The sequence below is a fragment of the Camelina sativa genome, chromosome 17, assembly GCF_030686135.1.
Source record: "Camelina sativa cultivar CO46 ecotype springtype chromosome 17, ASM3068613v1".
Lineage (NCBI taxonomy): Eukaryota > Viridiplantae > Streptophyta > Magnoliopsida > Brassicales > Brassicaceae > Camelina > Camelina sativa.
In genome coordinates, this window is record NC_141896.1 from 31,161,853 (window position 1) to 31,177,354 (window position 15,502).

Here is a 15,502-nt window from a genome sequence, read left to right on the forward strand (position 1 = left end):
GGAACTCAGATGGAAGCATAAACAAGCACAAGGCTAGATTAGTAGCGAAAGGATATGTTCAGAGGTATGGGATTGACTATGATGAAGTCTTTGCACCTGTGGCTCGCATGGAGACAATCAGGTTTATCATAAGTCAATCGGCATCCTACGGATGGGAGATACATCATTTAGATGTTAAAACAGCCTTTCTTAACGGTGAGTTGAAGGAAGAAGTGTTTGTTGAGCAACCAGATGATATGCGACAAATCTTGTTCCCTATCTCTATCCTTCTGTTGAAAGCTAAACCTGCCGCGTCCTCCCCTGCCTCTATGGAGACAATCAGGTTTATCATAAGTCAATCGGCATCCTACGGATGGGAGATACATCATTTAGATGTTAAAACAGTCTTTCTTAACGGTGAGTTGAAGGAAGAAGTGTTTGTTGAGCAACCAGATGGTTTTGTTGTCAAGGGAAGTGAGAAGAAGGTATACAAGCTGCATAAGGCTCTCTATGGGTTAAAGCAAGCTCCTAGAGCATGGAATGCTAAGTTGCATAAAACTCTTACAGAAATGAAGTTTCTGAGGTGCTCAAAGGAACCTTCGCTATATTTTAACAATGGAGATGGAGAGATTCTTATTGTAGCTGTCTATGTAGACGATTTACTCATCACTGGTTCCTCTCGGTCTGCAATTTGTGAGTTTAAGCAGAAGATGGCTGCAAGGTTTGAAATGAGTGATCTAGGATTACTTACATACTATCTTGGGATCAAGGTAAAACAATTGACAACATGAATCGTTCTGAAGCAAGAGAGGTATGCACTTAGGATCTTGGAAGAGACTGGGATGAGTGAATGTAATTCAACTCAAGTTCCAATGGATATGAACTTAAAGCTGTCTAAATCGCAAGATGAAAGAGCGATTGATGGACTCGAGTTTTGTAGAAGCATAGGTTGTCTTCGATACCTTCTGCACACACGACCGGATCTCGCTTTGGAATTCTTAGTAAGTATATGCAGGAGCCTAGGGAGTCTCATGGAGCGAGTTTGAAGCAGGTTCTCAGGTACCTTCGAGGGACGAGTTCTTCTGGTCTGTTTTATGGGCGTACGAACAAGGCGTTTTTTGTTGGCTATAGTGACAGCTCTTATAGTGTGGATTTGGACGATGGTAAAAGCACTACAGGGCATATGTTTTACTTTGGTGAATCACCAATTACATGGTGTTCACAAAAACAAGAGATTGTTGCTCTATCTTCTTGTGAGGCAGAGTTTATGGCCGCTACTGAAGCCGCCAAACAAGCGATATGGCTGCAGGAACTTCTTGAAGAAGTAACTGGTGAGGAGAGTGGAAGGGTGATAATTCGTGTGGATAACAAGTCCACAATTGCTCTGACCAAGAACCCTGTGTTTCACGGTCGAAGCAAACACATCCACACCGTTTTCACTTTATCCGTGAGTGTGTCGAGAAAGAGCTGGTGAGTGTTGAGCATGTACCTGGGAGTGAGCAGAAGGCTGATATTCTGACTAAAGCTCTTGGAAGAATGAAATTCAAGGAAATGAGAGCTCTAATGGGGGTGTTTGATGTGAGTGAAGATGGTCTCAAGCTTAGAGGGGAAAATGTTGTTGTAAGCTTGTAGTACAAGCATGTGAGAGATAAGGCCTTGTGTGCTTAGGAGTATCTAAATATACTTGAGATAAGGTCAAATATGTTTAGGAGGATCTAAATATATTATTGGGAGTTATCCAATTAGGTTTTGGTTTTGTGTTTTTTCTATAAAAGGATGTGCTAGCTTGTGGCACAACTTAATGAGTTTGAGAACTAAAGGTTTTGAGAATTTTCCTTAAGATTAATAAGAGAGTTATTCTTATTATATACTTGAGTTCTATTGTTGATTTCTACAAATATAAGGGTTCACCCAAAAATTGTTCTTCTATTAAAGAACATAAGAAATTAAATGTTAGAAAATCTATAAGAGTTAATCGCTCTGTCAAAATATATTTAGCATACCAAGTTTGAATCTAAATAGCCCGAGTTAGTTGTCCCATGAAGAATAAATCACATACTAAACTTGAACTTTTCACATTTATCGATTTGGTTTGGTGTGTTTCATGTAGTTGAATAAAATTATAAATATGTGAATATGTAGAGAAATGCCACGAGCCATGAATGAGGGCATTTGACCTAAGTTCTAAAAAATAAGGACGCGCCATCGAACATACGCGGGAACAACTCCATCGACCGCGGTGCTTGGTCTCCGAAAACCCTCACAGTGAAGCCTATAGTTCAAGCTTCTGCAGTATCCGACACAAAAAGAAGAAAGCTTCATTTTTTTTTTTAGTTTTCGTCTCATTTTTTGTGAATTTGTTTTTTTTTTTTGTAAATGGAAGATTGTGAGGAACATTATAAAAACAGAGAAGGCGACAATTTGGGCGATGAATGCAGAGATTTGAAGAACCAAATCTCGATTACGTGAAGAAATTCCAAAACTTTAAAAGATTGCTCTCAAATATGTTTTTTTTTTTTTAAATTGTTTTGTGACCTTATTTTTTAGATCAAAAGACCATATTTTAAAAGCCTTATGACTTGTTTCTTCCGTATTGTTGATTGGTTTTCTTACATCTCATGATAAGAAATTATATATTTTCAGGTCAAAGGGCTTTCAAAAGAAGTGTTTGATGATGGAAGAATTATCTGGATTTGTCATTGAGAGATAAGATTGAAGGCATGCCAGATATTAGTTTTTGTCTCTTGATGATGTTTACACAACCTATTAAAACAAATCTTAGTGTACTGATCAGAGTTAGACTATTGTTCCTATTTTGTTTGGTATTAATTTTGTTCCTAATTATAGTTTAACTTGCATAATATTGCGTTAGACCACTGTTGTGGAATTAGTTGGTCATTCAAAGAATTGGAATTTTTATTATTATTATTTGTTCTTAATTTCTGCAGATAAAGTTTTAGTCTTTTTAATTTAATTTTCTTGAAAATAATTTTGGCTTTGCCATGTTAACATGAGTTTTGGGAATGCACAAAGCACAATGTTCTCTTCTCATAATAAAGTTTATTTAAGGGCATTTATATCACTTTCCGGCCTTGAAGATTTTGCAATGCTTTGCTTTAGAAGCTGCATATGATTTTTAGACAAATGCAACGAACCATTTAAGTGGTATGACGACGTTAAGAGTTTAGAAACATTACATGAAATATTGTCTATACGAATGCATACAAAATATATGCAGGGACTTTACGTAACTATTATTCATAAATGCAAACATGTAGAGACTTTACAATATATTTACTGTGTAAAACTAATATATGTAAAAAAACTAATATATGTAACATGTAATTATTAATGCATGCATTTGTAATAAAATAGTAAAATAAAACTGCTAAAATGGGAGCAAATAAAAATTTATAAATCTTAAATCATCTTAAATTTGTATATTCCAAGTACATATAAAATGTTTTATTAAGTGTGATAGTCGATGAAAATATACACACATATATATATATTACAATATAAAGACAAATTAATTATCTGTAAAAAAATAATTATCTTTAAAAAGTTATACACATACACTAAAAACTTAAGAAAAAAAAACATATACAAATACATTCACCATTTTATAAAGTAATATATATCATTTTTTTACAACATTACAAATTATACGTTTGTCTTTGCGAAAGACTGAGTTCGAACCCAGATTTAGTGAGAAGGCAATAGAGGTGAGTACCAGTGTCTTCTCATTTATATATGTCTTGTATCAGTTTCTTCATGAAATATTCACAAAAAATATTACTCAAAACAGTTTCGTATAAACTCTCCAATAGAGCTACTAATCCTCTTGATTCTCTCAAAAGAAAAATACGTAAGGGACATGATTCTAGAGTAAATAACATTAGTTTGTTAAGTGTTAGAGACTGAAACACCAAAATATTATTTACTTGATTAGTTTTAAACACATCTTACAAAAAAACACTGCACATACCCATTATGTATGATGTGTATAAAACTAATCAAGTTGTTAAATTATTTTTGTTGCATTTGCATATAGGGTATATTCCAAGTATGGTTACTTTTTAATAGTGATTTGTGCTCATAACCTATATAAGGAAGAGCTGTTTAAATTTCTTCCTATACATGTTGCTATATTTGAAAATTTAGGATTGATTATAATAGTTCATAGGTTTTATGAGCTATGATGGGAAAGCTAACACTAATGATGGTGCTCCAATGCATCATAACACAAGAAAAAACAAAATTGATTTTAGTCTATAATTTCATTACAATAATAAAGTAAAAATAACCAGAAATAAATAATAACAAAAACCTAAAAACAAAATATTACCAATAAAAATTGTCAAAAACTAGATTAATAATGATTTTTAATTACAAACATCATACAAAAATTATCTTAAAATTAATTAAAATAAAAAATACGAAAATTATTAATTGCAGAATAATTATTTTCAAACTAATTGCAGAATAATTCTATTCAAATAAAAGTTGGTTTTACAATATTGAATACATTAGGTGGTTTTAAAAAAAAAGAGAAGGACAATTAATAAAAAAAAAAATCACTCCTAGAATGACACTTATTTCACATCGGAGGGAGTATTTATCAAGAAAATTGTAAAAATTATAAGAAATTAAGAACCATGAAACTTCGCAAAATTCTATGGTGAAAACTCGTAACAAATTTATAGTGAAAAATTTATTTATAAATACCATACTTTCCCAATTGATATAAAAAGTTTGATGCAGCGTATCACCCACCTAATGTATTTTTGAGGGGGGTATTCAACTTAAATTTTAAAGGATTTGGTAGGATTTTAACATTTTAGGTCTTTTGAAGATTTAGGTGAGTTTTTAGGAGAATTGGTTGTGTTTTAGAGTTTTTATATTTTTTAAAAAGAAATGAAATGTGATTCTATGAGATTTGATTGTAAACTTTGGGTGATTTTAACATATTTGACATCTCAAATATATATTTTTGTGGTCTTAAAAATATAACAACATTTGCATCTTCTTAAGAACGTTAACATATTTCTAAGTAGCATAAACAAAATCGGATCAAGTGTCTGCTGAAGCTATGTCCTCTGTTCATTAACCGGAAAGGACAGCCTCCACCACAGCCACAATAGTCACAAATCATTTTTGATTTCTCAGGTTCACATTTCGCTGTTGAACCTCCTCGCCAATTGCTGCCTCCACTGCAGTCTGCAGCAACAACGACACAGTCACAAACAAAGCTTTGGAAATATTGGTTTGAGATGGGAATCTCAACGCTCTTTTTATGGTGCATTGTGTATGTCAATCAAAGCTTTGCACATTAATGTGTTGTTTGTTCCTTTTCAGGTTTGTTGTAGAGCTAACCAACAGGTCAGAACAGGATGAGTTGCAGTATACAGATGATATGATCAATAACAATTTCAGCAACTATTCTGCCTAACATAATCGTAGGTACGCATTATTTATGTAGTAAATTATATGGAAACTCTGTTTACATGTTCAAAAATATTTTTGGTTTTTTAAGAAACCGAAGCGTTAGATTGATAGTCACATGCCTCGAACCAAAGTAATTACTAGTGCAAAAACTTAGTTCGTCCTGGAAGGATGCATTTGTTCATTAATATGAAGTTACCTCTGATGGAACATTCATTTTGGGTTACTTGGCTTGTTTATAATTTGGTTGATACTATTGCTATTTGCTATATATTTTTGGGCTACTTACAAAAGCTAAGGCTTAGTTACTATAGCTTCTCGATTCAGTAAACACTGTTACACCGCCAAGGTGTTCCTCACATCAGCAGATTTACCTGCCTGTATCAAAGGCGCTATTACCAATGTATCTTTTTTGTTGTTTGAAATTCTACAGTGTACTTCTTTCAAGTTTGCTAGCAAACAGGGCTGATGGATTTATGCCAGAGAAAAAGATTCCTGATGAGTATGAAATTGTACATCAAGCTATTTTTACGGACCCAGATGACCAAAGTGGTTGGTTTTACCTTCTGTGGCTACTTGATCAACCTGTTAATGTGGAGTCTCCTCTTCTCACTTCCTCTTGGCCTTCGCATGGTTCCAGTGTCATTCTATCTAGAGCTGGGTGCTTGAATGGCTCTCATTCTAACTTCACTACTTTTTGTTCTGAGACGGGTTCTGTTCCATAGATTTTTTTTTTTTTTTTTTTTTTTTTTTTTTTTTTTATATCAAATCCTTTAAAGTATGATTTTGAGATAGTATTTTTTAACTAGAAAACAAAAAAAGAAGTCTTGTAAAATCATTCAAAATCTCAATTTTTTAAAGTTGTGATATTTTGAATAATAGTATATTTCAAGTAAGTTTTATAAATAACTAATTGAATAACAAGAGAATTTAGATTATTTCAAATGATTTTACATAAATCCAAGTTGAATAACATAGGATTTTAAAAGATTTTTTAAAATCATCAATTGAATAACAAGTGATTTTAAGAATACTTTAGAGTCTTTTAAAATATCAGTTGAATACCCCCTCTTTATTTCGGCTTCTAAGTTTGCGTTGTTATTGTAGGCTTTGGGTCGACTTTGGTGTTTTGTTAATTTTCCTTTTAATTATGCTACTAGATTAGGTTATGAGTTATTTTATTTCTGCAACTATATTAGGTCATGAACATGAAGGATTATAAATTTTATGGCCATAATATTTCACTGCAAATTTTAGGAAATATTTTGGAGTGATAGACATGTTTTAGTTGAAGAAGGCAAGATCACTCCACAAAAGAACAAAAACAAAACATAGTAAAGGGTAAGAATAATTCTTTTCAAAGAAAATTATAAAGTGATACACCCTAACGTGGTTTTTTTTTTCTTTCTCAAATGAAATATATATTGATTAGAAAAGATCATTACAAAGAGAGTCCCTTAACCATGAGAGCTGTAGAACAGAGTCAGTGTAATATTCAGAATTTAAACAACCAAATTTAGCTAAGGCATGAGCCACCCTATTACATTCTCTCTTTGTGAAAATAAACAAAGATTGCTGTAATTTTGATGACCAGGTTCTTATGTCATGAACAAGATTTGTTAAAGAAACATCAACACTCTGACCATTGACTATTTTAATAAGAGTTTCACAGTCCCTTTCAAAAGTTACTGAGTGATATCCTCTAATCCACGCCTGTTGTATAGCAGTGAGCAATCCGTATGTTTCTGCCTCTAAGGGTGATCTTACACGGTTAAGTCTAGTTGCTCTCCACACTATTGGTTCACCTTGATGATTTCTAAATATCCATCCTCCAGTTACACGGATTATACCCAATATTGCTCAATGTTACAGTAGAACCATAAATTAATTGACCCTTAGAAAAAAAACAGAGTATGTAGCGAAAGATATTACAAGATACAAGTATTAAGTAACCCTATGTTACAGAACAGCGTCAGTCAATTGGCTCAAAAATTTTAATTTTTTGTCACAAGTCACGTGAGAGTCTTCTTTTTTGTAGACTAAACCTAAAATTTTGGTTGATGTTATTCAATATATTTATAGCAATTTTGGCCCTAGAAATAACAAAATAACATTTTAGCCCTGCATATATGTGGTGGTCGCACACCCTCAAAACAGACTGAACAATTTTCCAACCAAACACTTGGTCAAACTTTTTTTTATTTTACTTAACATTTTCGGCGTGTTAATACGATTACACAAAAGCCTTTTTCATGCATTAACAAATATTTCAATTAAACTCGAAATTCAAGTATAACGGTAAGTCTGCAAATAAGCTACTACACAATTTTTAATATTATACCATTAGAAATTTAGAAGCTACCCGAGTTTGCTCGTGGTTTGTAGAATTAGTTATCAAAACTGACTTGTGTTTGTTAACAAAACGATCATACAAGAGTTTATATACACATCACTTTAGGATTTACAACAACCGTCATAAAACGTACCAGACCATGACCCATACAAAACGACTTGGTGTTATACACGGTCTTATATTCTCCCTCACCTTGGAGCATGAAAATTTTGAATACCCAACTTGAATATAATGTCTACGAACTGAACATGTCCCAAAGCTTTATTAGTTAAGATATCGGCTAGTTAATCTTTATGATAAGATTGAAGATACAAACTCTTCTCTCTTATCTCTTCTCAATCCACATTACAATCACAAACCCTAATTGATAAGCTTGGAGTTACAGTTATCCAATCTCATCACCTAAGAACAGAGCACATAAGCTCTAATTTCTCTTTACACATCAATGATCATGCAGGATGATGTTCACAATCCTCCTCTAATTCTATTTATACTCTAAATTCTTCTCTTTAGCTCTTGTCACGTGCCTTTATTTCTCCCACATTGCTCTCTTATCAATACTCCCCCCTTTCAAAACAGCTTGTCCTCAAGCTGTGATGTAGCAAATTTAGTGAAGATGGAAAAAATAGTAACTGCAGTCCTTAAATCTTTGAACTTAAACCACCAATCCTTGCAAAATTTCTCTTCCATGAATCTGTAAATCAGAGAAGTATACCGTCCAAGCGAAGCACACATACAAAACTCTTATTTTCCTCAAACTTGGAATCTTCACATGAAGTATGATGCTGAACATGAGTGTCTCTTTTTATAAACTGTTCCAGCAATGCATAAGTTGCAGGGTTTCTGTTTTGCCCACTCTGAGACCAACAATGCCACACCGAAAAGTAATAAGTCTCGCCTAAGATGGATGAAACCAGCCTTCGTAGACCAACAGCAAAGCTCATACCAAACTGTGATGCATCAATTGCAGAATCAGATTGTAATTGCGATATGTTTTCCCACATCATCATTGTGGGTAGGTACTTGTATCTCCATTTGCACCTCATTCTCACAAGTTCCTACTCTTTGTCGAGCTTAAAACTAGCCATAAGAAACCGAGTATGATTTGAAACTAAACAGAATGTTGCAGTCTTTTTTCTCTTCCAACTCACTCTTCTGCTCCAAGTGTGTGAGTAATCATGATTGTGTCGTCTCTTAAGCCGTACCTTCTTTGGCTTATATTTGAACATCCATGATTTCAAATGTCTTTTTCTCTTCTTTGTTTTCAAACTTTCTGTCGGTGGAGACAATGGCCTGGACATTTGGTATGGAGAGCAATATGTTGTTGTACTACTCAAATTCTGAAACATCTCACCATCACCTTTTATCAAAACCATCTTGATGTTATCCTGAAATCCTTTGCCAGCTATTACCAAGTCTGAAGCTTGTTGATGACACAATTTCTTCACACAAACAGATTCTTCTTTTTGTATCAATTGCCTCAAATTGATTTCTCCACCATGTAACTTTCCTCTTTCTGAACCATCCAAGCAACATTGGCCTCGGTAGGTGACAAGAGTCGATTGTACTCTAGAACTTCCAATGTTAAATCCTCAAGAAGGTTCCTTGATTCATCTTTAAAAATCAAAGCTTTTTTCTGACAAGAACCTGTCTCAATCAACTCATGCTCCTCCTCAGCTGAATCTGATTCTTGCATTGAATCTTTTACTAAAATCACTTCATAATCAGAAGTTTGTATTGATGGGCTTAAAGGCTTAACGTTCCCAAACCGAACATACAATCGTGACTTGAAATCTTTCCAATTCTTGAAAGACACATTCTTGAACCAACTACGAGCATCTCCTTCTAATTTCGGACACACCAATTGTATCTTCTCCATGTCGGTATGTCAACCAGATCAAATTAATCTTTCAACCCTTGCTATCCAACCACATGGATACAATCCATGAAAATTTGGCAACTCGAGCTCTTTTGCCTTGTTATCTTCATTACCTTGCATAATCTCCTGTGTTGGCTCATTCAAAGATATCCCTTCTAGATTCTGCACAGAATCTGATAGTAACTCAGTCTTATGTGAGCCTGCTTCTTGACTTAATTTGTTTAACATAATCACTGCAGAGTCAGATCCTTGATTCTCCTTACTCTCTCTACTGGCCAACATCATCTCTTCGTTACCAACACTTCTCTTTATAATCAACTCCAAAGCTCTGGCTATAGTCATCATCTCCGGCAAATTACGTGGCTTTTGTGTACAAACAAGCTCCTGCATTTCCCGAGTTAAACTATTTAAAAACATGCCCTCCAACTTTTGATTATCCAGACCAGTTACTTGAGAAGACAAGTCTTCAAAACATTGGGCATAATCGGATATAATTCCTGTTTGTTTGATACAAAACAGACTTAAAGTTGGTCCTCTAATCTTTGATTGACCAAATTGCAACATCTATATTGTTTTACACTGACTCCAACTCTCAAATTGCCTCTTATTCACTTCCAATTTGTACCAGCTCAGGGCTTCTCCTTGCAAGCTCACTGAAACTAAGGCTAGTTTCTCTACATCGTTGTATCCTCCAGTCCTGAAGAATCTCTCAACCGTCGCAATCCAACCGTAAGTTCCCACGCCCTCAAACACGGCCATCTCCACGTTGTTGAGAAGGTTTTCTCTGATCCTAGGCCTAATATCACTACGGCAAGGTTCTGAGAAAGAATTTGTTACCTGATTGGTTTGATCTTGTGATCTTGAAGTGGTAATTTGACTCTTGCCTCCAACTTCTTGCACTGTCGCTTTCCCTGATAGCTTCTGCTTACTCTCCAAGAACTGTTGATCCTGAGCGTTGATTCTTTAATCCAAATGTGATTCTACACAACGAACCATCGAACTCATCTTCGCCAAATGATCGTAAAACTGTATAGCTGAAGCCGCTGTTTGCTCCGCCGCTGGTAGCTCTCTAACCGGTGAATCTTGCTGCATCTCCATCTCCGATCCTTTGATTCTTCAATTTGGTAAACTCCCCAATTTCATCAAACCCTAAATCTTCACTTGCGATAACTCCGATCACAGTCACGACGCACCAATTGATAAGATTGAAGATACAAACTCTTCCCTCTTATCTCTTCTCAATCCACAATACAATCACAAACCTTAATTGATAAGCTTGGAGTTACAGTTCTCCAATCTCATCACCTAAGAACAGAGCACATAAGCTCTAATTCCTCTTTACACATCAATGATCACGCATGATGATGTTCACAATCCTCCTCTAATTCTATTTATACTCTAAATTCTTATCTTTAGCTCTTGTCACGTGCCTCTTTTTCTCCCACATTGCTCTCTTATCACTTTAGTACTAATGTGATGTGTTTCACAATCCCATAAGTGATTGCGGTGCATGACAGTCTAGCTTAATGTGCCTTGTGTGCTCATAAAAGAATGGATTTGCAACAATATGAATAACAATTTTACTATCACAGAAGATCAGATAAGTTTTTTTGATACCATATATGTGACCGTGGAAAAGTTTAAAACATATGCATACGGGTTATATTGAATAATACCTTTTTGGCTTCATAAAATTAATCTTGTTTAGTGGGAGATAAATGAAAAAGTTGCAATTTTTGGAGGATTTGTTATCCTATATAGAGGTAATAAATTGTATATCAAAATTGTAACACCCGCGAACCAGATTTCCGCTTTGTGCATTGATCGATGCCAGGAGAAGGCATCAATCGATGCAACTGTACGGTTGTGCTCGGGTTAGTTCTACTTTCTCTGGTTCGGTTTTGTTGACGGAAACCTAGGGCTCATGTATATAAGGAGAACTCGAAGCCTAGGGTGAGTTTTTAGCCATTTTGTCGTTCCTAAAGAGTAAGAAAGAAGAGAGAAAGGTTTCCAGTGAGAATCTGTGAAGTTTGGTGCTTGTTCTTGAGAGATTCTTCCTTGGGAGTGGAGATCTGAGGTTGAGGACGTGTTGGGGTTTGCTGTGGTGTTGTTTTTGTGCTTCTAGAGTCAGAATCTTCTTGTTAAAAGGTGAGTGATGACCATGACTAATCTGAGCATGAGATCTCTGAGTTTTCAGCGTTTCTCTGTGATTTGGTGGATTGATTCCTTGTTTGTTGGTTTTTCCTGATTTAAATGGCCTTTATGGGCTGTTATGACGTTCCTGAACGAGTGGTGGCCTTAGAGGATGAGTTGCGGTTGATGACAGCGACTGGAATCGACGCTAGGGCATCTGCATTGATCGATAACAGGAGAGTGTCGGTCTACGATAATCATGATGGTTCGCGAGTGTCGGTCGACACAGGAAGGCGAGTGTCGGTCGACACAGAAAGGTGAGTGTCGGTCGACACTGGGAGGTGAGCGTCGGTCGATGCAAGGCGAGTGACGGTCGATGCAAGGCGAGTGTCAGTCGACACAAGACGAGTGTCAGTCGACACCGGTTCTCAGCAGACGACTGACATGTGTTCTTTTGTTTTTTGGCTTTGACTTGCTTGTGATTGTTGTTTGCTGCTTTGAGGTCTTATTGCTTGTGTATAGCCTAGTAGATGGGAGGATTACCTTACTAAGTATTTCTAAAAATACTTATGCATCTCTTTGTGTTGCGGTGCAGGTAAACGCAAAGTGTAATCGTGGAATCAGAGCGACAAAGAGGAAACTGTTCTAGAGGCTCGATTGTTTATAGTCTGACTTTTGTTAGGTTGCTAGGGATGGGTTATTTGAACATTCTTAGGATGCTGGTTATTTGCTTCTTGACATTGTTGGATTATCAATTGTTAGACTTTGGTATTTGGTTAATTCTGAATTTTATTTTATTTTTATAAATTAAAATAATTGTTATAAAATAATGGAGTATAAATTTAAATATATATATATATATATATCATGATAAAGTACATCACAAATTAGTTATCTATACTAATGAATTTCAAGGTTCTATATAGAAAAAACTATACTCGTGCGTTATGTGTGGTGTGTGTATGCACACATATTGTTTAATTGTTATTTGTACATCTAAAATAATCAACATATGATTTATTTCTACTTATGAATTGCAATACATTTATGCTAGTTATCTATACTAATGAATTTCAAGATTCTATATAGCAAAAACCATACGTGCGCGTACACACACCACATCATTGCGCATACACACACCACATCATTTTTATTGTGTGGTGTGTGTACGCACGCGTGTTATTTAGTTGTTTTTTGTATATCTAAAATAATCAACATATGATTTATTTCTACTTATGAATTACAATACATTAATGCTAGTTGACTAGGATTTGTATAAATTTAAAGAATTTGTTAATGTATCGACAACCCCTCTTTTAGAGAAAAAAAACTACTCCTAGTAATCCATTTGTTCGCTTTCCTTTGCTCACTGCACAAAATATGAAAAATATTCGTTATTTCACTTTGACCTCTATTTTCCACCACCTTCAGCGCCTGCAAAGATAGGGGATGATATTTAGCATTCATGAATTCTTTTGACAGCAACGACCAAACTTGTAAGGTGCATTAAGAATTCTCTCGCTAAATGGCAACCGGTTGTGCCTCTCATCTAGTAGATTCATTAAATTTTTAAAATCATCAAATACAACCAATCTAGATCTTATCATCCTAGGTATGTCGTATTAATTAATTAACTGGTTCCAAAGCCGGTTCAATTAACGACATATTTATGGTGACCCTCTGAGGAGCAGTTGAGGAGCAGTTGTATATAGATGATCTCAAAATTTTAACGAACCTTCTAGAGATGAGGCACAACTATTTTCCATTTAGTCATGAAGCTTTTGATGCTCCCTACAAGGTTGGTCGCTAGTGTCAAAACAACTCATGAGAAAAAGTTTCTTAGCTTCAAATTTTTTTTTTTTTTTTGATATTACTATTAAGTATTTTTGTTGGTTATAATAATGGTTGTATTACATGTTGCAAGACAATATTTTTCTATATGTACAATTTTTTAAAAATATAGAAAATGCTAATAAATTATGACAGTGTAGATGGTAGTATATATGTAAATTTTATTGTTCGTATATAAAATCATAGTTCAAATTTTTTACTCTACTTTTACAACCATATAATAATTCTATTGAAGAGTATATTACGAAGAAGACGATGAGAAAGTTTGTTACGGTTTGAAAATATCTTTCTCATTTCCTCAAAAAGTAAAATGTATCTGTACAAGAGCATATATACACATATCAATTAGACCGTATACTAAGCTATACAATACAATCTCCGATTAAGTTAATTAAATAACTAAACCACACTAAACCAAGTCTCTATCTCCAATAGGCCCCCTCAAGATGTGCACTGAAAAATATTTTGAAGGCTCATCTTGGATTTCAGATGCTCAAATTGACAAGGAAACAACGGTTTAGTGAGAATGTCCGCTACTTGGTCCTCTGTATTAACATGTAACAGCTTTAGAAGACCATTATCCAAGCGTTCCCGAACTGTATGACAATCAATCTCAATATGTTTAGTCCTTTCGTGAAACACCGGATTTGTAGCTATATAGACTGCTGCAGTACTATAAGAGAATAAGATAGGTACTGAAACAGAGTAAACTCCGAGATCACGCAGCAAAATACTTAACCACACTAGCTCACAAGAAGCTAAGGCTAGAGCCCGATATTCTGCTTCTGCCGAGGAACGAGACACAGTAGGTTGTTTCTTTGATCGCCAAGAAATCAAAGAATCACCAAGGAACATAGAGAAACCTGTTGTCGATCTTCGACTGTCCTTACAACCTCCATAATCTGAATCTGCAAACTCTTTAAGAGTAAGATCATCAGTCGCCGAATAGAAAAGGCCTTGACCAACAGTTCCTTTTATGTACTGCAGAACTTGAGTGACTGCAGCGAGATGAGAAGTTCGTGGTGCAGAAGAGTATTGGCAGAGTTTATTCACTGCAAAAGTAATGTCTGGCCTTGTAATGGTTAGATACATCAACTTCCCCACAATTCTTCTATACTGCTCCTTATCAGCAAGTAGCTTACCTCCCTCTTTATACAACTTCAGGTTGGGAATCATCGGAACAGAAACAGGCTTGCAACCTAGCATTCCTGTAGAAGACAACAGCTCCAAAGCATATTTACGTTGGCAAATAGATATGCCTGTTGAATTTCGAGCAATCTCAAGTCCCAAAAAATATTTCAATTGACCCAAAACTCTGAGTTTAAACTGTTTCTGCAGTGCCTGTGTGAGCTTGGCTGCCTCAATGTCAGAAGTACTTGCGATGACAATATCATCTACATACACCAAGACTGTAACAAACTCATTCCCACAAGGTTTTACAAACAATGTGTGATCTCCAGCACCTTTCAGAAAACCCAACGCTATTAAGGATGCAGAAAATCTCTTATACCACTGTCGTGATGCTTGTTTTAGACCGTAGATAGATCTTTTGAGCTTACATACAGCATTCTTTGGTAAAGTAATTCCTTTTCGTTCTGCATATCCTTCTGGTATCTTCATGTAAATCTCCTCCTCTAACTCACCATTAAGAAAAACATTTGATACATCAAGTTGTGTCAAAGTCCATTTCTTTGATGCAGACACTTTGAGTAACAACTTGATAGTGGCCATTTTTGCAACAGGAGAAAAGGTTTCTGTATAATCTAACCCTTTCTTCTGAGTATATCCTTTAGCCACCAACCTAGCTTTATATCTCTCCAGACTTCCATCTGCCAAAAATTTCAAAGTGAAAACCCATTTAC

General features: G+C 35.1%; 1 protein-coding gene and 2 long non-coding RNA genes across 3 annotated transcripts; 1 reads left to right on the top strand and 2 right to left on the bottom strand.

The window, feature by feature from the left end:
* The first annotated feature begins 988 nt into the window (after positions 1 to 988).
* LOC147924548 (secreted RxLR effector protein 161-like) lies at positions 989 to 1,611 on the top strand. The gene is made up of 2 exons (XM_087496830.1): positions 989 to 1,426; positions 1,483 to 1,611. Exons 1-2 carry the CDS (start codon positions 989 to 991, stop codon positions 1,609 to 1,611), a joined length of 567 nt encoding a protein of 188 aa, XP_087352956.1.
* Positions 1,612 to 4,936: 3,325 nt separating this feature from the next.
* LOC147924549 (uncharacterized) lies at positions 4,937 to 6,129 on the bottom strand. Its single transcript, XR_015585653.1, has 2 exons — positions 5,988 to 6,129; positions 4,937 to 5,199 (listed from the first exon to the last, which is right to left on the bottom strand). It is a non-coding gene; the product is annotated as an uncharacterized LOC147924549 (long non-coding RNA).
* Positions 6,130 to 8,013: 1,884 nt separating this feature from the next.
* On the bottom strand, positions 8,014 to 11,056 carry LOC104757983 (uncharacterized). The gene is made up of 2 exons (XR_762592.3): positions 10,494 to 11,056; positions 8,014 to 10,040 (listed from the first exon to the last, which is right to left on the bottom strand). It is a non-coding gene; the product is annotated as an uncharacterized LOC104757983 (long non-coding RNA).
* Positions 11,057 to 15,502: the final 4,446 nt, after the last annotated feature.